The sequence below is a fragment of the Leucoraja erinacea genome, chromosome 6 (assembly GCF_028641065.1).
Source record: "Leucoraja erinacea ecotype New England chromosome 6, Leri_hhj_1, whole genome shotgun sequence".
Taxonomy (NCBI): domain Eukaryota; kingdom Metazoa; phylum Chordata; class Chondrichthyes; order Rajiformes; family Rajidae; genus Leucoraja; species Leucoraja erinaceus.
In genome coordinates, this window is record NC_073382.1 from 14,233,078 (window position 1) to 14,257,262 (window position 24,185).

General features: G+C 44.8%; 1 protein-coding gene across 1 annotated transcript in view; it reads right to left on the reverse strand.

Annotated features, from left to right (window-relative positions):
• The window catches only part of pcca (propionyl-CoA carboxylase subunit alpha), a 426,732-nt gene that overhangs the window by 1,838 nt on the left and 400,709 nt on the right, over positions 1-24,185 (reverse strand). Inside the window, exons 22-23 of the mRNA XM_055636654.1 lie at positions 23,735-23,875; positions 336-413 (exon numbers count right to left, since the gene is read on the reverse strand). Of these exons, the coding sequence (XP_055492629.1) occupies positions 336-413; positions 23,735-23,875 (219 nt within the window). The remainder of the gene's footprint in view (positions 1-335; positions 414-23,734; positions 23,876-24,185) is intronic.

Genomic DNA, 24,185 nt, shown 5'->3' on the forward strand with positions numbered 1-24,185 from the left:
TAGACACAAAAAGCTGGAGTAACTCAGCGGGGCAGGCAGCATCTCTGGAGAGAAGGAATGGATGATGTTTTGGGTCGAGACCCTTCTTCAGACTGTTGTAGGCAGCTGCAAGGATGACCCTCAATATTCCAATTAAAAGTAATTAACTGACAGCCTTCATGTCTACTCTTACTGAATAGCCCACAGTCAAAACTATCTCCTGTATTAACGCCAAGATTCACAGCTACAGTGAGTCATAGCAATGTAACGTTTCCAACTATGCCCTATCCCTTAAACCATATTTTATTCACGATTAAGAAAATAATTGAATGTTAAATCGGCTAAGGTAAACTTACCTTCCCAGATTTAGTTGCTATCAAACTGTTCTGCATTTTCATTGCTTCGATTACACAGACCTCCTGACCTTCTGAAACCTGCACAAGATTTGTTTAATGGAAAGATGCTTTAATTAAAAAAAACTGATGTAGGTAAACAGACAAAAGAATTTACAAAAAATTAAACCAACATTCTAACACTTCCAAAAAAAAATCCCAACTTGATTCACACATTTGTAGCACGAGAACGACTCAGAATTAGACATTTGGGCAAATGAGGATATTGCAGCTGCATAGAGTTCAGGCCTGTTACCATGCAAGCTATTTAGTCCCCAATGCCTATTCAGTTCACCTTTAAGTGAAAATCAAAAACGCTGCAGATGCTGGAAATCTGGAAAAAAACACTGGTTCAGGTAGCAACTGTGGGGAGAGAGACAGATAACGTTTCAGTTTGAAGACCCTGTGTCAGAACCATTGTTCCAGATGAAAGAGTTGCAAATAAATGATGCGGATTTCACAGCTCATTTGTCTGGTCGTCCAAGAAGGAACTGCAGATGCTGGAAAATCGAAGGTACACAAAAAAGCTGGAGAAACTCAGCAGGTGCAGCAGCATCTATGGAGCGAAGGAAATAGGCAACGTTTCGGGCCGAAACCCTGAAGGGTTTCGGCCCGAAACGTTGCCTATTTCCTTCGCTCCATAGATGCTGCTGCCCTCATTTGTCTGGTCCACTGGTTGGGGCTGGAGGTGTGAATGCTGGTAAGGGGTTGTCCCACAGCGGCGACCTAATCTGCGAGTTTAGAAGAGTTTCCCCTCGATTCAAACGCGCAGCATGGTCAACACGTGGTCCTAGGAGGTCTTATGAGGTCACTGGAACTCTCCTTCATGCTCGAGGAAAGTTCCCGCATACTCACGGCCCCAGCTCTGTCGTGAGAAATTTTCAGCATGTTGAGAAATTTTCCATGTGTAAAATTTGGTCGGCGTGGTTCTATTGAACTCGTAGTGCAGTGGAGTGGGATCGCTATTTAGTTACAGGCAGTCGAGGGCAGCTGTAGGCAATCTCCTTCACTGACCGGGCATTTTAATTGGCTTATTGGAGTTTCAGGACCAAGGAAAACCGACCGGTAGGTAAAATGCCCGCTAAACTTTATTATACTTCTTAAAAGAGTCTCCACTCCTTCTCTCCCCCCCCCTCCGCCGCGCTCTCTAAAGGACTTACTGAACTGTGCCAGCCATCTTTTACCTTGCTCTTCATCGCGGGTGTGAATTTCAGACAGCGCTCCCCCGCTTTCCCTGGCCCCCGCCTTTGCGATGTGTTTGTGTGTGTGTCGGTCGGTCGGTCGATCCAGCTCGCGGTTTCAACTCGGACGGTTGATCCAGCTCGAGGTTTTCCAGGCGAGTGCCCTCGAGCTTGAAGGTCGAAGACACTCTTCTTAACTCACGGATTAGGTTGCCGCAGTGGGACAGCCCCTGTAGGTTCTGAGATTGTAGAAGCCCCAACATATGAGCTGAGCTTCACATGGGATTTCCTGCCTACAAACGCAGCTGGGCTCTGCAGCATGCCTTGCGATGGAACTGCAGCTTTCTGAAATTCCCCACAACATCCAAGGTATTTACTATGACTCCTTGCCAGGTGGAACCTTTGACAGGACACATTTACTTGCACAACTGAGTACGGATTGTACTGCCCTTATGGATGCTATAATAAATCAAAATTAAATTGGTAACCTTCATTGTAAGCGGTTAATAATAACAAGAAGTCTTAGGTTTAAGGTGAGAGGAGTTTTAAAGGGGAACTGAGGAGTAAGTTCTTTACGTACAATGGTTGATATGTGGAACATGCTGCCAGAGGAGGTGGTGGAGTCCGGTACAAACCTTCTGTTTAAGAGACAATTAGATGGGCAAAAAGGTCACCATGGCCGTGTTAGGCGGAAGAGCCTGTTTCTGTGCTGTACAATTCTGAATCTGCCCTTTGCTGCCTACAAATCTATTCAAGTAGAGTTCCCCAGACAAATCATTGACAATGTCCACACACAAACACAACTAGACATTGCTAAGAAGTCAAATAGTGTAAAATAAAAAGCAACATTTTTATTTTACAAGTGGTTGAAACAAAACATTCAAGCCCCAGCTATCCTCCAAACACTGCTGCAAATGTTGTCATCTCTCCACCCAAAAGTATAGATGAGTTTATAATTATTGCCATGTGTACCGAAGTACAGTGACAAGCTTTTTGTTGCGTGCTCTCCAGTCATTGAAGACTCAACATGATTACAATCAAGCTGTCCACAGTGTACAGACCAAGGGTACAACATTTAGTGCAAGATAAAGAGGTCAGGACCGCAGTCTAGTTGGTTAAAAGTCGGTTCAGCTGTCTGAAAACAGCTGGGAAGAAACTGTCCCTGAATCTGGAGGTATGCATTTTAAAACTTCTGTACCTCTTGCCTGATGGGAGAGAGGAGAACAGGGAGTGAGGCTGGAGTTAATGGAAGAGAGGTTGGTTTGCATGATGGTCTGGGCTACGTCCCCAACTCTCAGCAATTTCTTGCGGTCTTGGATGCATCCCGATAAAATGCTTTCCACGGCACATGAATGTATGAATGAATGAATGAATGTATGAATGCATGAATGAATGAATGCATGATTGAATGAATGAATCTCTTTCATTCATTCATTCATGTGCCGTGGAAAGCACGGCACACGGCATGGCACATGAATGAATGAATGTAGAAGTTGGTGAAGGTTGCTGGGAACATGCCGAACATGGGAACATGCCGAACTACCTAAGCTACCACACTCCAAACTCTCCCAGGTGACTGCCTGAACCCCTCTGTCAGTGGATCCCCAACTTTCTAACAGACATGTGAGGCTGGGAAAGCACATCTGGGACCCGCTGACCCTCAGAATAGGAGCACGGCAAGGCTGTGTACTCTCCCCTCTCCTTTACTCTCTCTACACCAACAACTGCACGTCCACAGACTCCTCTGTCAAGCTTCTCAAGTTTGCAGATGACACAACCCTGATTCGACTGATCCAGGATGGGGAGGAATCTGCCTACAGACAGGAAGTGACACAGCTGACGTCTTAGTGCTATCATAACAACCTGGAGCTCAATGTTCTTAAGATAGTGGAATTTATTGTAGAGCTTCCTCTCCTCATCATAAACAACACTACAGTCACAACTGTTGAGTCATGTTCCTTGGAACCATCATCTCCAGGGACACAATGGAAGGCCACCATTGACTCCACAGTCAAAAAGGCCCAACAGAAGATGTACTTCCTGCAGCAGCTGAGAAAACACAACCTGCCACAGGCAATGATGGTCCAGTTTTACACTACCATCATAGAGTCTGTCCTCACCTTCTCCATCATGGTCAGGTTTGGCTCAGCCACCAAGGATGTCATCTAGAGGCTGCAGCGCATCGTTTGATCAGCTGAGAACGTTGGTACATAGATACACGGACAACTGGTGCAGGAGTAGGCCATTCGGCCCTTCGAGCCATCACCGCCATTCAATGTGATCATGGCTGATCATCCACAATTAGTACCCCGTTCCTGCCTTCTCCCCATATCCCTTGATTCAGCTCGCCCTAAGAGCTCTATCTAACTCTCTTTTGAATGCATCCAGTGAATCAGCCTCCACTGCCTTCTGTGACAGAGAATTCCACAGATTCACAACTGTGATTTTTTCTTTCCTCATTTCAGTTCTAAATGGCCTACACCTTATTCTTAAATTGTGACCCCCAGGTTCTGGATTCCCCCAACATTGGGAACATTTTTCCTACATCTAGCCTGTCCAATCCTTTAAGAATGTTATATTTTTCTATATGACGCCCTCTCATCCTAAATTCCAGTGAATACAAGCATGGGAATACAATATAAAATGATACAACAGAAAAACAGCAACAGTGAACTATTGAATTAATACACAGTTCAAGACATGAAAAACAACCAAAAATGATCTTGCCAATTCCAACAAAGGTGGTATCGTATTAGATCTAAGAAACGGATGTGGACTTCCTACAGAGGGAAGCATATACTTCGGGAGGAGGGGGTGCAATAGAGATTAATCACATAGATTCCTGGGATAGACACAAAAAGCTGGAGTAACAGCAGGATCGGTAGCATTTCCTCCAACCTCATCTATTGCATCCGCTGCTCTAGATGTCAGCAGATCTATATCGGTGAGACCAATCCGAACACCTCCACTCGGTCTGCAATAACCAAGCTGACCTCCGGTGGCTCAGCACTTCAACTCCCCCTCCCACTCCGTCTCCAACCTCTCTGTCCTGGGTCTCCTCCATGGCCACACGTGAAAAGCTATATTTAAGAGGGAGTTAGATGTGGCACTTGTGGCTAAGGGGATCAGGGGGTATGGAGAGAAGGCAGGTACGGGATACTGAGTTGGATGATCAGCCATGATCATATTGAATGGCGGTGCAGGCTCGAAGGGCCGAATGGCCTACTCCTGCACCTAATTTCTATGTCTATGTTTCTATCTCTGGGGAGAAGGAATGGGTGAGGTTTCGGGTCGAGACCCTTCTTCAGACAGGTTAGGGATAAGGGAAACGAGAGATATGGAGAGATGTGGATGATGTGGAGAGATAAAGAACAATTAATAAAAGATAAGCTAAAAAGTAACGACGATAACGGAAACAGGCCATTGCCAGCTGTTTGTGGGGTGAAAATGAGAAGCTAGTGTGACTTGGGTGGGGGAGGGATAGAGAGAGAGGGAATGCCGGGACTACCTGAAGTGAGAGAAATCAATATTCACACCACTGGGCTGTAAGCTGCCCAAGCGAAATATGAAATGCTATTCCTCCAATTTGCTTTTAGCCTCACTCTAGGCAGGAGACAGGAGACCGAGGACAGAAAGGTCTGTGTAGGAATGGGAAGGAGAATTAAAATGTCCAGCAACTTGGAGTTCAGGTTGGTTCACGCAGGCCGAGTGAAGAAGGTGTTTTGTGAAATGATCGCCCAGTCTGCGTTTGGTCTCGCCGATGTATGTCCACATCTTGAACAACGAATACAGCAAATGAAGTTGGAGGAGGTGCATGTAAACTTCTGCCTAACCTGAAACGACTGTCGGGGTCCCTGGAGGGAGGAGGTATAGCAACAGGTGTTGTCCCACGGAAATGATTTCCACGTACGTCAACTCCATCCAATGGTCCAATCTCTCCCAACCTATGTCCAAGATACCTCACATGCCCTTCATCACTTTAATGACTTCTGCTTTCCGTGCCCCCACTCACTCATCTTTGTTATGCACGTTCAGATTCAGATTCAGATTCAGATTCAGATTCAGATTCAGATTCAATTTTAATTGTCATTGTCAGTGTACAGTACAGAGACAACGAAATGCATTGTCACTCTACGCCTCAGTCACTCTACGCCTCAGTTCAGTCACTCTACGCCTCAATCCGCCATCAGGAAGCACTTAAAGCCCTCCGTTTCTTCCTCGACCACAGAACCATCTAATTTCACTCTACTAACACTGGTCCTCACCCTCAACAACTCCTTTGACTCCTTCGTCCAAGTCCAAGGCAACGCTATGGGCACCCGCATGGGCCCATGCAATGCCTGCCTCTTTGTAGGGTACGTTGAACAATCCCTGTTCTCGGCGTGCACTGGTTCTAACCCGGAACTCTGTCTCCATTACATTGATGACTGTATCAGTGTTACCACCTGCACCCATGCAGAACTCATGGACTTCATCAACTTCAACACCAGTTTTTATCCTGCACTCAAATCTACTTGGACCATCTCCAACACTTCCCTCCCCTTTCTTGCTCTCACAGTCTCCATTATAAGAAATAGAATATTGAGTGACGTCTATTACAAACCCACTGACTCCCACAACTATCTCAAATACACTTCTTCCCACCCCGCTTCCTGCAAAGATTTATCGCCTACTCCCAATTCCTCCATCTATGCTCCCAAGATAAGGTGTTCCATACAAGAACATCCAAGATGTCCTCATACTTTAGGGAATCTATATCATAGAATCTCTCCCATCATAGATGAGGCCCTCACTCATGTCTCCTTGGAACCCTGCAGCGCTCCCCTTGTTCCCCCTCCCCCTAGTCACAACAGAGACAGAGACCCCTAATCCTTTCCTTCCACCCTATCAGCCGTCGCATACAACACATAATCCTCCAAAATTTCTGCCACCTCCAAAGGGATCCCATCACTAGCCACATTTTCCCATCTCCACCCCTTTCCGCCTTCCGCAGAGACCGTTCCCTCCACAACTCCCTGCTTATGTCATCCCTTCCCACCCAAACCATCTTCTCCCCAGGTACCTATCCCTGCAACCGCAAAAGATGCAACACCTGTCGCTACACCTCCTCCCTCGACTGTCCAGGGACCCCGACAGTCCTTTCAGGTTAGGCAGAGGTTCACTTGCACCTCCTCCAACGTCATCTACTGTATCCGTTATTCAATCTGTGAACTCTTATACTCTTATTCTCATTCCTACACAGACCTTTCTCTCCTCGGTCTCCTCCATTGTCAGAGTGAGGTTAATTGCAAATTGGAGGAATAGCATTTCATATTTCGCTTGGGCAGCTTACAGTCCAGTGGCATGAATATTGATTTCTCTCACTTCAGGTGAGCCAGAAGCCCCGTAGGTAGCCCCGGCATTCCCTCTCTCTCTATCCCGCCCCCACACGTCACAGTAGCTTCTCATTTTCACTCTACAAACAGCTTACATTGGTCGGTTTCCTTTATCATCGTTACTTTTTTGCATATCTTTCATTCATGGTTCTTTATTTCTAAATTGAGAGACGATTCAGATATTTGAGGTGCAAAAAGACTTGGGAGTGCTGGAGCAGGTTTCCCGAAAGGTTAATTTGCAGGTTGAATCAGCGGTAAGGAGGGCAAATGTAATGTTAGCATTCATTTTGAGGGGACTAGAATATAAATGCAGGATGTAATGCAGGGGCCTTATAATGCGCTGGTGGGACTACAGGGCCTGTCCCACCAGCAGGCGATAGCATGCGTCTAGCGCGACCAAATGTGGTCGCTTGAGGCGTACGGCCTCGCGGGGCCGGTCCCACTTCGATCGGCGGAGGTGTATGGAGTTGTGCGGGGCTGGTCCCGACATTGCGCGGGGCTCCAAAAATCTTGCATTGTCCAAAAATCCCACGTGACAACGGCCTGTCGTCCCGCAGCCGCATTGAGGCCGTACGCAGCGTCTCGATGGGCGTACGCAGCGCCTTGACTTCGTACGCAGCGTCTTTACGGCGTACGCCTAGCGCGTGGCGTTGCGCGATGTCGTCACCGCCCGGCGTGCCGTTGCGTGATGACGTCACCGCCCGATGCCGTGCGACGTCCAAATTCAGTCGGCCCGCCTCCTGCCCAGCTGATTGGTGAGTATGATGTCGGGACCAGCCCCGCGCAACTCCATACGCCTCCGCGGTTCGAATTGGGACCGGCCCCGCGACGCCGTACGCCTCAAGCCACCACGTTTGGTCGCGTTAGACGCTTCCTGGTGGGACAGGCCCTTAAAATTGGTATATTGTGAGCAGTTTTGTGCCCCATATCTAAGGAATGATGTGCTGGCTTAGGAGAGGGTCCAGAAGAGTTTTACGAGAATGTTCCCAGGGATGATTGGGTTAACGTGTGAGGAGCGTTTGAAGGCTCTGGGCCTGGACTCGCTGAAGTTTAGGATGAGGGGGATCTCATTAATGATAGGCCGAGATAAGAGTGTACGTGGAACGGATGTTTCCAGTAATGGGTCAGTACAGACCAGAGAGCAAAGCCTCAGAATAAAAGGACATATCTTCAAAATTGAATTGAGAAGGAATTTCTTTAACTAGAGGGTGGCGAATCTGTGGAATTCATTGTCACAGACGCTGTGGAGGCCGACAAGACAGAGATTAATAGGTTCTTAAGTAGGGAGTCAAAGGTAATGGGGAGAAGACAGGAAAAGTATTTGGGTGAAAAATAGATTAGCCATGATTGAATGGCAGTTGACTCGATGGGCTGAATGGCCTAATTCTGCTCCTATGTCTTAGAGAGATCAAGCTTTTACATGCTTTACTGTAGAAGAATGAGGGATGATCTCATTGAAATCACAATTTTTAAGGAACTTGGCAGGTGACGAATAGAGTCATAGAGAGTCATGATTGATACAAATACATCGATAGATGCTCCTGAACACATCATCAGTGATGTAACCTGGGGTCATTGGGTGTTTCGGGTCTTTCAACATCAGACACCCTCACCCAGGCGACCCAGCCGTGGTTGATCAGACCATGACATGTTCAGGTGGCATTCACTCCTCCCCATGGACCTCCTCTCCTGATCCAGAGCCATCTCGAGGCCTTCTCCGCTGCCTCTGTGATGTTCTTGATGGCCTTTCTCCTCGCCATTCCGTTTATGCTCAGTGCACTCAAGGCTTTGTAGAGCGATTGCCCTGCAAAACCTCTGCAGCCAACCTCGATGGGCCTACACCTTGCCTTCCAGCCCAGCTTGCCGCAGTCTATGACCAGCTCATCATACTTGGCCATCTTCCTCTCGTGGGCCTCCTCCAGACGGTCCTCCCACGGCACAGTCAGTTCCAACAAGACGATGTTTTTGGTCGCCTCTGAGACCAGGAGGATATCTGGCCTCAGGGTGGTCGTGGCAATGTGCTGTGGGAACTTCAGCTGTTTCACCAGGTGTACGGAAAGCTGCCAGTCCTGCGCAGTTGCCAGGATTCCTGACTGATTCCTGGCTGCTGTGGTGCTTGGCAGCTGCACTCCAGCCTTCACGAAGGTGATCATCTGGGTGGTGGGGCGTTCTCGTCTACAGCTGCTGATTCCGGCTGTAGACAAAATCAGCAGCTGTAGACGAGAACGCCCCACCACCCAGATGATCACCTTCGTGATGGCCGGAGTGCAGCTGCCAAGAACCACAACAGCCAGGAATCAGTCAGGAATCCATGGAGTCATACCGCGTGGAAATAGGCCCTTCGGCCCAACTTGCCCACACCGACCAACATGTCCCATCTACACTAGTCCCACCTGCCTGCATTTGGCCCACATCCCTCCAAACTTGTCCTATCCATTTACCTGTCTAATTTTTTCTTAAATTTGCAATCGTCCCTGCCTCAAATACCTACTGTGGCAGCTCATTCCATACACACACCACCCTCCGTGTGGAAAGGTTACCCCTCAGATTCCTATTAAATCTTTCCCTCTACACCTTAAACCTATGCCCTCTGGTTCTCGATTCCTCTACTCTGGGCAAAGACTCTGTGTATCTACCCGATCTATTCTTCTCATGATTTTATACATCTCAAGAAGATCACCCCTCATCCTCCTGCGCTCCAAGGAATCCCAGCCTGCTCAACCTGTCCCTATAGCTCAAACCCTCAAGTGCTGGCAGCATCCTCGTAAATCTTCCTTGTACCATTTCCAGCTTGACAACATCCTTCCTGTAACATGGTGCCTAGAACTGAACACAATACTGTAAATGCGGTCTCACTAATGTCTTATACTATTGCAACATGACCTCCCAACTTCTATACTCAATACTCTCTCTGACTGATGAAGGCCAATGTGCTAAACACCATTTTGACAACTCTGTTGATCCTTGATTCCACCTTCAAGGAATCTTTGAATTCTCTACCCAGGAAGGCTGTGGGCGCTCAACCAGTGAATATATGCAAATCAGCGATCACTGGTTGTTAGTATATGAAGAGAATTACCCATTTATTTCATGTTTATTTCATGTCAATATGCCGTTCATTTTCCAACATGCCTCATTTTTTAATTACATGGTTCTGCCCCGATCTGAAGTTGACCACAAGGGGAAATTCTCTCTTTCTCAACCCAATCAAATCCTTTAGTCCACTGATTCACAATTTCCAGATTATTTTGCTGTTTAAAACATGACCTGCAGATGACTAATTGTAGAACACTACACATTTAGCCCCTCGCGATGCACCCATGATGCATTTGTTTGTGGCAAGGTGCCTCCAATTGCGGGCAAGAGGTTAAATGGTCGGGTGGTGAGGAAGTGGCAGAGCAGTGATGTATTCTGGGCTTGTATTCACTGGAATTTAGAAGGTTGAGACGCACTCTTATAGAAACGTATAGAAAAATATAAAAGGACTGGACAAGCAAGATGCAGGAAAAAAATTCTCAATGTTGGGGGAGTCCAGAACTAGGGGCCACAATCTAAGAATAAAGGGGAGGCCATTTAAAACTGAGATGAGAGAGTTGTGAATTTGTGGAATTCTCTGCCATAGAAGGCCGTACAGGTCAATTCACTGGATGAATTTAAAAGAGTTAGATAGAGCTCTAGGGGCTAGCGGAATCATGGGATATGGAGAGAAGGCAGGCACGGGTTGCTGATTGTGGATGATCAGCCATGATCACAATGAATGGTGGTGCAGGCTCGAAAGGCCAAATGGTCTCCTCCTGCACCGATTTTTTATGTTTCTATGTATCTCCAGTTGTGTGTAGAGAGCCAGGGTTTTGTTCCTTTCATCCTGCTTCTTTGGTGTGAGACAGGGCTGCTTGGCCTAGTCACATCTGCTGCAGTGCTCCTTCTGGACTTCCCAGATGAGAAGGGAACGCAAGCTGAATCAGCAGGAAATGGTCTATGTTTTCTCCACTCGCCTTCCCCAACCTTCTCTGACAACACTGCAGTAGATACTCCATCTGTTGGCCTGGGCCAAACCAGCCCTTGGCCTCTCAAGGAATTGGACTGAAGTGAAAGGCTTCCCAAAGGTTTTGAAACCTCCCCACCTTCTGTCGATCTCCAAATATTTCTTAGTGTCTGCCAGTTTTTCCAACTGAAAATTCCTGTCCAAGAAGCACTGGTTAAATCCATCACAGAAGGCATAACTGAGAAACGTACCATTCGGCCCAAATGCTCCGTACTGGCGCTTTTGCACTACCTGAACCCTGTGTGAAAGAGTTTGACATTGTTCCTGCTGCACAGAATGGAGAAAAATATAAACAATAACTTGTTTGGTGTCAGCACATCAGAGGATCTAGTTTATAGTTTACCTGATCAATTCCTTTCATAAATGAAAACCATTAACACAAAGCTCAAATAATTAGCAAATTAACAGTGCTTCCTATTAAGGACAGATCTCAAAACAATTTCATAATTCGGTTGAAGACTTGATGATTATGACAAGGCCCCTTCAACATTCTGCTTGCAAAATGGTCACAAGCCCTAGAAGTCTTTCTGATGAACCCAATCACTGCTGATGAGTTTCTTTTCTGCCTCTAATTGATGTAAAGGGTTGCTGATTAGAAATGCATATCTTTCATACAGCTTACTCAGCCCTCTCCTTTTTGACATAAGGTCACAGTTCACATTCACATCAGATTATCAAACTGGCAACTCATTAGGCCGCAGTCTGCCTGGACTACGAGGAGCAGTGGAAGGAAAGGGGAGCGGGGGAGGGAGAGAATCCGGGGCCACTCACTTCACAGACCTTGGTGTTGCCCAGATTTTGCATGTCACAAAGCTCTCCCACACATCTCCGACTGATGATTAATTGTGAGTGATTGGAAAGACGGCCAGCTGCTTGCTACTGGCCCGCAACATTACTATAATGGATATAAGCTGCCAACTTTCCAGCTTCACTGGCATTTCTTCCCCGTGCAATTAAACAAAGTTATAAATGATAGGGAGATCTATCAAAGCCTATTTATTGCCACTGAGTGATCCTCTCCTGGGACCGTCCTCTTAAAACTTTATATGCAGAATGATAGGTGGATAAACCTATTTTAGCTCTTGCCGGTGCACACCCATTGCATGGAGTAACTGCTGAATGACCGTGGGAGTCCAAGATGATGCTGGAGCTTAGTAAGGTTAGTAAGGCTTCTTTTCCATGGAGCCTTTACGTAAAGTCCTTCAACTACTGACTGCCACAAACACAACCACAGATGGCACTAGGTGCCAAGGGAAAATACTATTGGTAGATGCATTGGACACAAAACAAGAAAACAATGTTCTCAACTTACTATTTAACCACACTGGGCTGCAACCTCTACAATACGCAGACACGTACATATGTGTTTGGATCATAACAATGTCGAAGGTATTTTGGGCAACCTTGTAAATTAAGTTTGGAAACAAACATTAAGTGTGGCTATTTTAGGTGATGATATTACTAGAATGATCGTGCTGAAACAGGTCTGAGTTAAAGTTGCAGCCTGACTGGGCGGAGCACAGGACAGCATAATTTTGGAGATATGAGATGAGGATAATACATTTACTAGATGTGGCATAAAGTAACAGCTGTGCTTTTCCCTCATGAGGGAGTGTGCACTATCATGGGCTGGGATCTGTTTTGAACAGATGGAAAAGCACATTAGAATTTCCTGCACCCCCCCCCCCCTCCCAAACACCATCATCATCATCGCAACTCCTCCCAAACAGCATCAACCCCAAAAGCAAGTTCTAATGCCATTCAATATTGTGAGGGCCAGTTACTGATTTATTTCCCCCACCTTTTTTTTTCCAGCATCGATTTTGTTTCAACCAAGTGGAAAATATAATAGAAAACAAGAGCTTCCTTTTTTTTTTGTCTTGACATGCTTCCAGCCTGGAAAGGATTGCTCTGGAAATGGTGCCAGTGACATATGGCTTTCTGCAGAGCTGAACATTCATACAAAAGACAGGTTCATCAGTCATTTGTGTATCTGGATTGGAAAAAAAAAGCCTCCTGATTGATGGCATTTAGGGTTTACCTGCTACTGGAACATTACCAAAGAAGCACAGGTTTTTTAAACCCACATGACATTAGAAAATGCCAACCACAAAATACTTTAGCATGCATGCTCATAAGATGCATGCCAAATAAAATACAGCAATAAATATGAAACTCACAGCTAAAACCCACTGCCAGGGTCAAATCTGCAGTCCAATTAGAGCAGAGCATCTGTTGTACAGAGCAGTATCAAAAGCACCACAGAACAACTTTGATAGCTTGAAATGCCGATTGTGTCTCTTCCAAACACAAATTATATCAATGAGGTAGGGAGGCAACTTCCAGCAGATTTTTTAAGCAGCATAAAGTTCTTTGGAGAAATGCTTGTTAATGCCACCTCTTCTTTTTGTTCAGTGTCACCCTGTATTGAGCTGCCAAAACTGACAGAAGGCATTAAGAGGATCATGTAGGTCCAATTGCGATGTCACCTTCTGTTCTCGTGCTGTTCAACACCAACAAGGGGTGCGTACCAAAATTATTTCATTCTAAAACGTCAGCTCGCTACAGCTATACCCAGAAATGTAATGACATTTAATATGCCTGCGGGTAATACAAAATCCAAAGCCGAACTGTTCCCCTGCCGATTTTCAGCTGTTCCAGTTTATATTATTGTCCTGTTACTTTATCTTGCGTTTGTGAAAATACCAATGTGGGGGGGAAAAGTGAGAACTAGGATTTTGATTTTCATCAGTAGAGTTTACTTACTTTAACTTGTCTGTTTGTTTAGAGGACTTATTTATTATGGGTTTTTTTTACCAACCTCTTTTCCTTCCCTTTAGTATTTTTACCCCAGTGCGTCGTGCTTTTCACTAATCCTCAGCACATGTGACAATAAGCTAAACTAACTAAGCAGCTGTTCCAGGTGTCCCAAGCCGCTGAGAGGGTTCTCCCGACGCCGGAGCACCATCACCCGGCGAGAGGGCCTGAAACATCGGGCCGCCATAGCACCGACTGTGGAGGCCTCAATAGGCCCGACTATGGGTGGACAAGGGGATGGGGACTGGACTTTGTGCCTTCCCTCACAGTGGGAACCATTTGTCTATTGCTTTACAATTGTTTACTTATGTTTGGTTACTTCATATATGAAGTTTGTATGTGTATAATAGTTGTATGTATATATATGTCTGTAGGTATTATGGGAAATTGCCTGGGGTAGTATTATTATTAATTAATTGATTTTTAAATATGGTAGAAGTGTTGGGGAAAAGGGGTGAGATTTAATGTTATTCTTCTTCTCACTCCTTTTCGAGCTTGTACAGACACAGAGTTGGACATTAGAAATTTGCTTTTTGTTTTTTTTCATTGCTTGTAAATATTGATTGTAATGTCCAATTGTTTGATAATTTCGATTTTGTTACTATTAATGTCTTTAATGTCTTTACTTGTTCGGAATAAATAAATAAATAAATAAATAAATGTTTTAATGTTTATTGTTACGTTCTTAAATGTTGAGTCTTATCTTTATTTGTGTGCGATCTTTATGGCAAGTCAAATTTCACAACACCAATTGGTGTATGTGATAATAAATGTCCTTTGTATCCTTGTACCCTCAACCAACTAACTTAATTCTGCAAGCGATGTTTCTGCGCTATTCTTCACCGACTACCCTTATTGTTCAATAATACAATCATTCAGACAAACATTTTCAAACTCTTTTAAACCACCACTTCCTCAAAGTCTTTGATGTGGAGAATCAACAAATTGCATTTACATTGTGCTTTTAATAAAGTAAAACACCCTATCAGAAATGAGCATCAAACAAATGTCGATACCGAGCTACACAAGACAATGAAATTCAGCTGGGCTTTAAGGGTTTCTAAGAGGCAGAGTAACGGGAAGGCTTTGGTAGGGAACTCCAGAGCCCAGCCTAAAGACACAGCTGCCCACGATGGAGCGGTTAAACGAAGGATATGCAAGGAACTGAAGGAGTGCAGAGAACTGAAAGGCTAGAGGAGTTCAAGTAGAGAGAAGAGGCTTGAGCTATCAGAGAACCAGTAGTAGACAGAAACAATTGATCTCTAAAATTTACACCCTGAGATCATATTGATAAAACATGCCATTTCCTATTCAACATTTGAGTTTTAACTACAAAGCAAAGATCAAGCTGAACAATTGCCGCTGACACTGGGGATATTTACAAGAGAGGAGAACAAGATAGGAAAAACCAAACGCAGCAGAATGTTATCGATACAGACCCATCTGATTTTTAGTTCCACTGAACTTGCCAGCTTTGGCCACACAAATTTTCTGGAAGTGTTATCAAATGATGAACTAACCTTCCCCCCCCCCCCCCCCCCCCCCCCCCCCCCCCCCCCCCCCCCCCCCCCCCCCCCCCCCCTTCCAAAATGCCTGCCACTGTTTGCCAAACATGTCCAGCTGCCTTTGTTCACCAAACTATTCATTGCCTAATTCAGTGAATGTTGACTGTCAGTTAAATAGTCAGCATCATGTCCAATTCCTTTTACAACTCAGACAAGTCAATGTTCAAGGAAACAACTGTTTGTTTCCAGTCATTTTTTCCTGTGTATTGCTCGCACTAGTGCCTCTGAAATGAGTCTTCAATTCCTTTGGCTCCAGGGCAATCCCAGAGGGCTGATAACTCAACCTTCCAGTGTGCACTAGTTGTAGCTGACTGAGAAATATTATTCTGAGTCTGAGCATCGTGGCTTCAAGTCTCACTCCAGTGGCTCGAGCTAATAATCCAAGCTGCTGTACCAGCACAGAACATAATCATCTTCATTGTCTTGTGAACGAGTCATTAACAAAAGCCTTGTTTCCTCTCTGAAGTAGAACAATAGATTCCATCTTCAAAAATTGTCCTGATTAAGTTTAATCCCTAATTAACATCACTAAAACTATAATCTGGTCAATGCTCTTTTCTGGGATCTTGCTGTACATATAGATCACCATGTTTCAGACAAACATTCTTCATACAACACTGATTATACTTCAAACAGTGCAAAACATTGAGGTCATGAGAAGCAATGCAAGTCTGTATACTAGACATGTTGCATAACAGCAGGCAAATTTCTGCTTGTTTGGCATTCTTCCCCAACCTCTTCCAAATTCACCCTCCCGTTTACCATAAACCTCAACAGTGCCTTTGATGTAATTTAAGCATTTTGTAATCTAGTTCATTCCATACATACAGATAGAATACATCCTAAACAAAGTTCATTAAAGATACTGATTCAGACCTAAACATCAGTGGAGGCAATAGAGGGGAAGGTCAACATAGTGCCCAGCCCAGTTACTGCTGCCACAAGGTCATGAAACAAGAGCTGAAACATAGGAAGCATTTTAACATTGCTGTGGATAATAAACACACACACAATTACATACAATACCTGCGAGTGCACATAAACCTACATGTGTGCACAAATGCATTGGATAGTTATGTGGTTGTACTAAAGTGAACATTCTCTGTAATCGCCCAGTATCCCACCTTATCTTTCTGCTTCATGACCAACAAATGCAGTCAAACTTCATTTTGGATCCTGCACTGAAGCCTGAACTCTTGACCTGTTTCGTACGATTTTCAATTAACGATACCAATGATCCAAATGTAAGATGACTGATTGACTCTGTTACATGTAACGTGCTGTGTATTGCAACAAAATGGAAATTCTTCAATGCACCTCCAAGTACACTAATGAGCTCAGGCAGATTTAACCCCTTCCGTGGCCTTCCCCTATCATTGTAATCTTCTCTCTGTGCACTCTTACAATTCTAGTCTCTTACATGTCATTGATTTTAATCTATCCACTAATGTCAGTCATGCCTTCAGTTGCCCAAGCCCAAGATTTTGGAAATTGCTCCCCAAACATCTGGCTGTCTTCAGTTTCAATAAGATGCACTTAAAGCTTTGACCAAATCTTTGGTCACATTTCCTAAAACTCAAACATTGAATTACGAGTGTCACAGGAGCAATAAAATGTCAATGGCAAGTCAGATTAAACAAAATTCCATGGCACTTTATACATACATTTAAAACAAGATAGTAACTAGGTAGAGGATTAGACAGCTCAAGAATAACGAGGTCAGAGTCAGAGGTTGCAGGCGATACACGAGCAAAGTTTTCAGATGACTCTGCAATTGTGGGCTGCATCAGTGAGGGAAGCTGAATAAAGAGGTGTAGTCAACGAATTTGGTGAGTGGTGTGGGCTTAATCACCTGCAGCTCAAGACTAAGGAGTTAGTAGTGGACTTCAGGAGGAGAGGACCACCCCTGTCCCCCGTCTCTATCGATGATGTGGATGTGCAGTTTACCAAAGGGGTACAAATACCTTAGAGTGTACCTGGTCCAGGAACTCTGAGGCCCTGTACAAGAATGGGCAGAGCCAGCTGTACCTTTTGAGAAGGCTCCGCTCCTTCAATGTCGGCCACAAGATGCTGCAGATGTTCTACCAATCGGTGGTAGCCAGTGCCATCTTCTTTGCTGTCGTCTGCTGGGGCAGCGGGGCGAAGGCCACGGATGCCAACAGGATTAACTAACTCATCAGGAAGGCTGGCTCCATCCTGGGCGTAGAGCTGGATTCATAGGAGATGGTCTTGGAGGGGAGGATACTCCTCAAACTGCAGAGCATCTTTTACAATGCAGCTCACCTCCTCCATGACACACTAGCCAACCTGAGTACCTTCAGCAACAGACTAGTTCCACCAAGATGCAGTACAGAACGCCACAGGAGATTCTTTTTCTCTGTGACTATCAAACTGTACAACTCCTCCCCCTTCTGTCATGTGCTAGACTGACTCCCCTCCCCAAATCTTTGCACATCCCAAATACTTTCCACTTGTCACTTAATTTCATGTTTCATGTATTTTGTATTTTATGACTGTTAGCAGATCAACTTCCCTCCAGGGATAAATAAAGTTCTATCGTATCGTAAATGAGTACTTTGCATCGGTATTCACCAAGGAGAAGGACACGGGGAAAAGTGAGATCAGTGTGGGGTATACTAATATGCAAGGGTACTTTGAGATAGAGAAGGTTGTGTTAGGTCTCTTGAAGAGCATTAAGATGGATGTCTTTTGAAGATGTCTTGAACTTGATCTAGTCAATGAGCGGACCCCAGAGGATTTTGCAACAGGACTCGTCTTGGAATAAACTACACATTACACAGACCAAGAAGGTTACAGTGTTGATAACTGCGGGTGGGTAGAGTGCAGGGAAGGGTCAGTACTGGTGATGGTGGTGGTGGCGGTGGCAGGCGCGGCCTGGATGCGGCCGAGGAAGATGTGTGGGCCGCTGGTGGCAGCAGTAGGTCTGGTCTGAGAGTGGCCAGGGAGGTGATGTGGGCAGCGTTAGCAGCCCAGCCTGGAAGCCAACAGGGAGGAGATGCAGGTGGGGTGTTGGTTCGGCAGCCATCGGTTGGTCCACAAGCTTTAACCGTAATCTGTTGTAAAGAGGTCTATTAACACCAGGGTTTACTGTAATTACCTGCTGGTTACTCATTAAACTTATCATCATTTACCAGTCTAGTTTATGAGTCATTGACTCAATGCATTAACTCTGTTTCTCTCTCTATGGATACTGCAAGCCCACGGATGGCGTCGGCAACTGGGCCTGGAAGCGGCCGGGGCTGCGGTGTGATCTAGGAGTGGCATGGGCTGCCGGGGCTGTAAGTGGGAGGTGGCACAAGCTGGGGTGGCATCGGGAGCTGGGCCTGGAAGCGACCATGGAGGCAGTGCAAGGCGGGGCTGATGTCGGCAGTACGTCTGTCTGCTATAATCAAAATCCGTTATAAAGAGGTTTGGTAAAATGAGGATTTATTGTATTTACCTGCGAGTTACAAATTAAACTCATTAGCATTTACCAGTCAGGTTTCCAGGTCATTGGCCTTATGCATTAACTCAATTTGTTTCTCTGCAGATACTGACTGACCTCCTGAATCTTTCAAACATTTTCTGTTTTATTTCCATTTTCCTCCATGCAAGATTTTGTGTTTGAAGTTTCTGTGCCTTTTGGTTTGCAAAGGACAAGGAGGCCATTTGGCTGCTCAGTCCTGTTCTAACATTCGATAAAGTCAAGAAGGACTTGTAACATAATCCAATGCTTAATCCAAAGACCTAATTATTCCCCACAATTCTAAATACCTTTGACTAAAAAAGTAACAGGAGCCCAAAACAGGGAATATAGATTTAAACGAAGAGGGAAATGGAATGAAGGAAATATCTTTTCATCCAGAGGATGGTAGAGGTTTGGGACTTACTTCCAAAAAGCACGGTAGAAGCAGAAACCCTCGCAATTTGTATAAAGTGCTTGGGTACGTACTTGAAGAGCCAGAAGGATAGTAGAGTGGGCCAGCGAGTAGAGCCGCTTGCCTCTCACTCCCAGCAAGTCAGGCTTGACCCTGAGCTCTGGTGCTGTCTGAATACAGTTTGCATATTCCCCTCACACCACAATCTTCTCAAAGATATGCCTGTAGTTAGATGAATTGGCCACTGTAAATTGCCTGAGCGTCTAGGTGAGGAGTAGAGTCTGGGAGAGTTGATGGGAATGTGTGGGGGAGTGAAATGGAATCAGTATAAATGGGCAGTTGATGATCTGGGCAGTCGTGTGGTTGATTCCACTTACAGGGCCACAAACCGATGAAAGATGGAATAAGGCGGAGGAGCTATTATGAAAGGCCAAGTGGTGTTGTAAACCATCTGCAAGTCTAGGATCAAAGGGCTGAATGGCCTGCCTCATCCTGTTACTGCATACCAAATGAAGTTGTTATCCATTGCAACCTTTTAAGGTGGATTGGTTTACTGATGCTATGCCTCCCTGACTTCTGTACACTATATGACTTCTGGGCTATTTTTACAATGTTAGCTCTGCCACACGGTGGTGCTGAACCAAATGGGAAGAGTTCCCTCAACCATATGCCGAAACCCCATAGAAATTCATAGGATGCAGGAAGATAGATTATTGACAATAGACCATAGGCTCCCTATTCATCCCCAGCCAAACATCTGTATGGTGTGCAACAGCTCCGCTGGCTGCCAAGTCCATCGTGCAATCAGAGGCACTTGTTACTATGCACAGATAGCTGGCACTGACTCAGGACTCAAAATCGCAATTCAAGAGGTTGACACTAAAAAGGAAGGAATTAACTAAATCCTTTTCAACGTTGCCAATGGGTTTGGTAATTAAGGCTGCACAATTAACACTGACAATACGCACGGGTCACCGTGGCACAGATTATGTTCACTGCTCAAAGCTTCCAGGAAGAATAAGCAGCTGCAGGAAGAAAGAGAGCACATCCATTACCAACCTGGCCTCGCTCTCAGCCTGTTCCTCCAGGAGCACAGAGGCTTGCTTTGCACATTTTGTGCTCTTCTGCGCCCCACTCTTTGCACAAAGGCAGCCTGCATGTTTCACCATTCTTTTAAAACCTCTGTTTATTGGATGGTGCACAGACAGCGTCACCCTTGCCAAAACAATCTTTCATTAGTGTTCTTCCATTAATGCTCATGCAACAGTGATGATCATTGAGACCACTGCGTCATTTAAACCGTCCCCCGACCCAAACCCTAAGTTTCAACCGCAACACTGATTGCTTAGAAACGGTTTAGCTGCTTAAAATATTGCTAATTTCCACTTGATCAATAAAAATGTGACTTCCTCTGGTAACTATTGCCCTTATTTTTTACCAGCAGTCCGAGTAAAAATCAGCTAACTGTGCTTTCAAAACAGTATGCAATATGTCATAGCTGAGTGCAATCTGCCAGCGAATGAAACAATGGAAAAGCCTAGCCAAGGATGTATAATGTAGGATAGAAAGTTCGGTACCAGGTGCGAAGTACTTATTCCTGACTTCATTTCCTCAGTCATGCCTGTGTTTTAACATAATCTGTATGGTAGTGAACCTCATTTCTTAAACCCAAAGTTCCTTTGAAGGATTACAGTCTTGCACGACACAGAATGTGCTGCGATTCTGGTTTCAGTGAGTGGACAAGGTCAAATTAACACAATGAAGATACCTGGAACAGACAGATTCGCACAGCAGCAGATGGGCACGGATTAAAGTACTGAAGTTCTCTAAAAAAATTAGGTAGAGCTCTGTGTGTCAGTTGTGGCTTGGGGGCCACTCTCTCGACTCTGGGTCAAAAGGGTTGTGGTTCAACCTTGATCTGAGAGAATATCTTAACTCAGCACAATATCTTAACTCAGCACTTAAGTCGGGGAATAGTGCAGTACCATCAGAATTAGGAATGTGGAACTAGGGTTGTACTCTCGCAGGTATTTTCATTGTGTTAATTTGACCGTGGCCATTCAGGCAACACACTAAAACCAGAATTGCAGCAGATTTTGTGTTGTGCAAGACTGTGGAAAAAGATCCCATAGCACAATTTTGAAAAAGAGCAGGGGAGTGCTCTACCGAACAGTTAACTCTATTTTTCTTCGCAGGCCCATGGCTGAGCTGATTTTCCTGTCAATTCAGCTCATCGTCTTTCAAAAGGAGGATGGTGGGAATGCGACAGGAAGCTCTCACTATACCTGCACCTCTGATCTTGCCAAGTGGCAACATTAACTGACAGCATACCCCAAAGGTTTACTGCCCAAAGAGGGTTGTTATCACAACCCTTGGTGTGCTTAAAAATGGTGGTTACGCACAGTGCTCATCCTTCAGCCAAGCCTATTAGCGAGACACCCTCAGACCGCAGTTTGGTGTTTCAACTCCTCTCTCTCTCTCTCTCTCTCTCTCTCACTGTCCTTCTATCAGAGCAGCCTTACTTGCTCTCTAGGTACACAATAGAGTTCATGTCCTATGGCAACAGCATTTAATAAGAATTCATTGCACTGGATAAAAGTGCTCAATTAAATCACAAAGCCTTTGCCTTTGCAAGAGGCAAATTAGCCGCACTGTGCATGTGATTTTCACCTCTAGTACAGAATATTGATGAAGGCGCATTTGCAATGTTCTGCTGGAAATTAGTTCAATTTCTATGCTAACCTGTTTAAATTACACTCATCGCTGCTTGTACTTTTTTAATGAACCTCTCTATTTTGTTCTATTTATTCTTTCTGTCAGCCTATAGGAGATACAATTCATCTTGTTGGCAGCTCGTTGTTCCAGAACTCACAACAGAAACATAAAAAATAGGTGCAGGAAGAGCCAGCACCGCCATTCATTGTGATCATGGCTGATCGTCCTCAATCAATAACCCGTGCCTGCCTTCTCCCCATATCCCTTAACTCCACTAGCCCCTAGAGCTCTATCTAACTCTCTCTTAAATCCATCCAGTGATTTGGCCTCCACTGCCCTCTGTGGCAGGGAATTCCACAAATTCCCAACTCTCTGGGTGAAAAAGTTTTTTCTCACCTCAGTCTTAAATGGCCTCCCTTTTATTCTAAGACTGTGGCCCCTGGTCCTGGACTCGCCCAACATTGGGAACATTTTTTCTGCATCTAACTTGTCCAGTCCTTTTATAATTTTATATGTTTCTATAAGATCCCCCCTCATACTTCTAAACTCCAGTGAATACAAGCCTAGTCTTTTCATTCTTTCCTCATATGACAGTCCCGCCATCCCAGAGATCAATCTCGTGAACCTACGCTGCACTGCCTCAAACACAAGGATGTCCTTCCTCAAATTAGGAGACCAAAACTATACACAATACTCCAGATGTGGTCTCACCAGAGCCCTATACAACTGCAGAAGAACACAAGAAACCAGGAGCAGGAGCAGGCCATTTTGCCCCCTAAGCCTGCCCTGCTATTCGGTATAATTGTGGCTGATCTCTGCTGACCCCAACTCCTTTTTTGTGCCAGTTCCTCCACTTTCATTGTTTCTGCTGATCCAGCCTTCACAACTCTATGGTCCAGAAAGTTCCAGAGATTCATCACCCTCCACGAAAAAATATTTCTATGCACCACTATTTAAAAAGACCAGTCTTATAACTGTGTGCCTTTGTTCAAGATTATCCCACATATGAAGCATCTCAACAAATATCCTGTCAAGCCCCCTTTAGTTTCTGACATGTTCTAATAAATCACCCCTAATTCTTCTAAACACCAAGGAATATAAATCCAAAATGTCCAGCCTCTCTTGAGAGGTCACCCCTCATTCTAGGAATTAGCCTAGTGGACTCCTTTGGACTGCCTCCGGTGGTACGCTACCTTTATTTTTTAGGGAAGGGGACCAAAACTGTGCACGATATTCTTGGTGTGACCTCACCCTACACCCTGTGCAACTGGAACAAAACCTCCCTATTTATAAACTCCAAACCCCGTGCAATAAAGACCATCTTATGTTTGATTTCTTCACAGCTTGTTATAGCTGCCTATTTACTCCAATTTCAGAGCAGGTTGTCCTACCATGGAGTTCCCCAACACCACCCACACATTGGCTCTTTGCACCAAGCTCTGCGGGATTCCACTGCAAATCTATAACACCATTTCAGCCAAGACTCTTTTCAACTGTTCGGTTGGTTACGCTGTGTAAATATCTGCAGATTATTTACTGGAGTATGCTGTCTAAATAGACTATACATTGCCATGAATAGCCTGGATGATGCAGTTTGTAATTGCAAACCAGCCAACTGATTGAAAGCATCAAAAATCGAGAATCAAAGATGACTTCATGCCAAATATAAATTCATACAAAATCAGAACTCTGAAATTGTGTAAAGATAAATAGCTTGGCTCTGTGTGGTTCAGCTTCAAATACATAACAAAGAAAGTAATTGCAGCAAACATGGCAATACCACTTACCTCATCTCCAACTGCAATGTCTATACTGACAATTGTTCCAGGCATTGGTGACATTATACGGTTGCCAACGTCCTCTAGCACCTTCTCAGGCATGTACTTATTCAGCTCTGCTGCTAGCTGGGTCAGCACTTGGACTTTGTACTAGAATCAAGGAACACAAAGTTTTCAAATAGGTTTTGCATTTGAAGAAAGTTATACATATCATATTGCCGAGAAAACTTCACTCTCAACGTGCAGATTTTATCCCACTGTAACAATATATTTGTACTGACTCTGTGCTTGCCATCCCTAACTTCATTTGGATGCAAGACACTTTTAGAAAGTTAAGCACAAAACCTAGGGCAGCAATGAAGAACAGTTCCATTATCACAAAAGCTGACTTTCAAATGAGAGCACCTCACTGCCATTTGCACAATGTGTAAAACTTCCTTTACTTCAGATTTTAGAGATA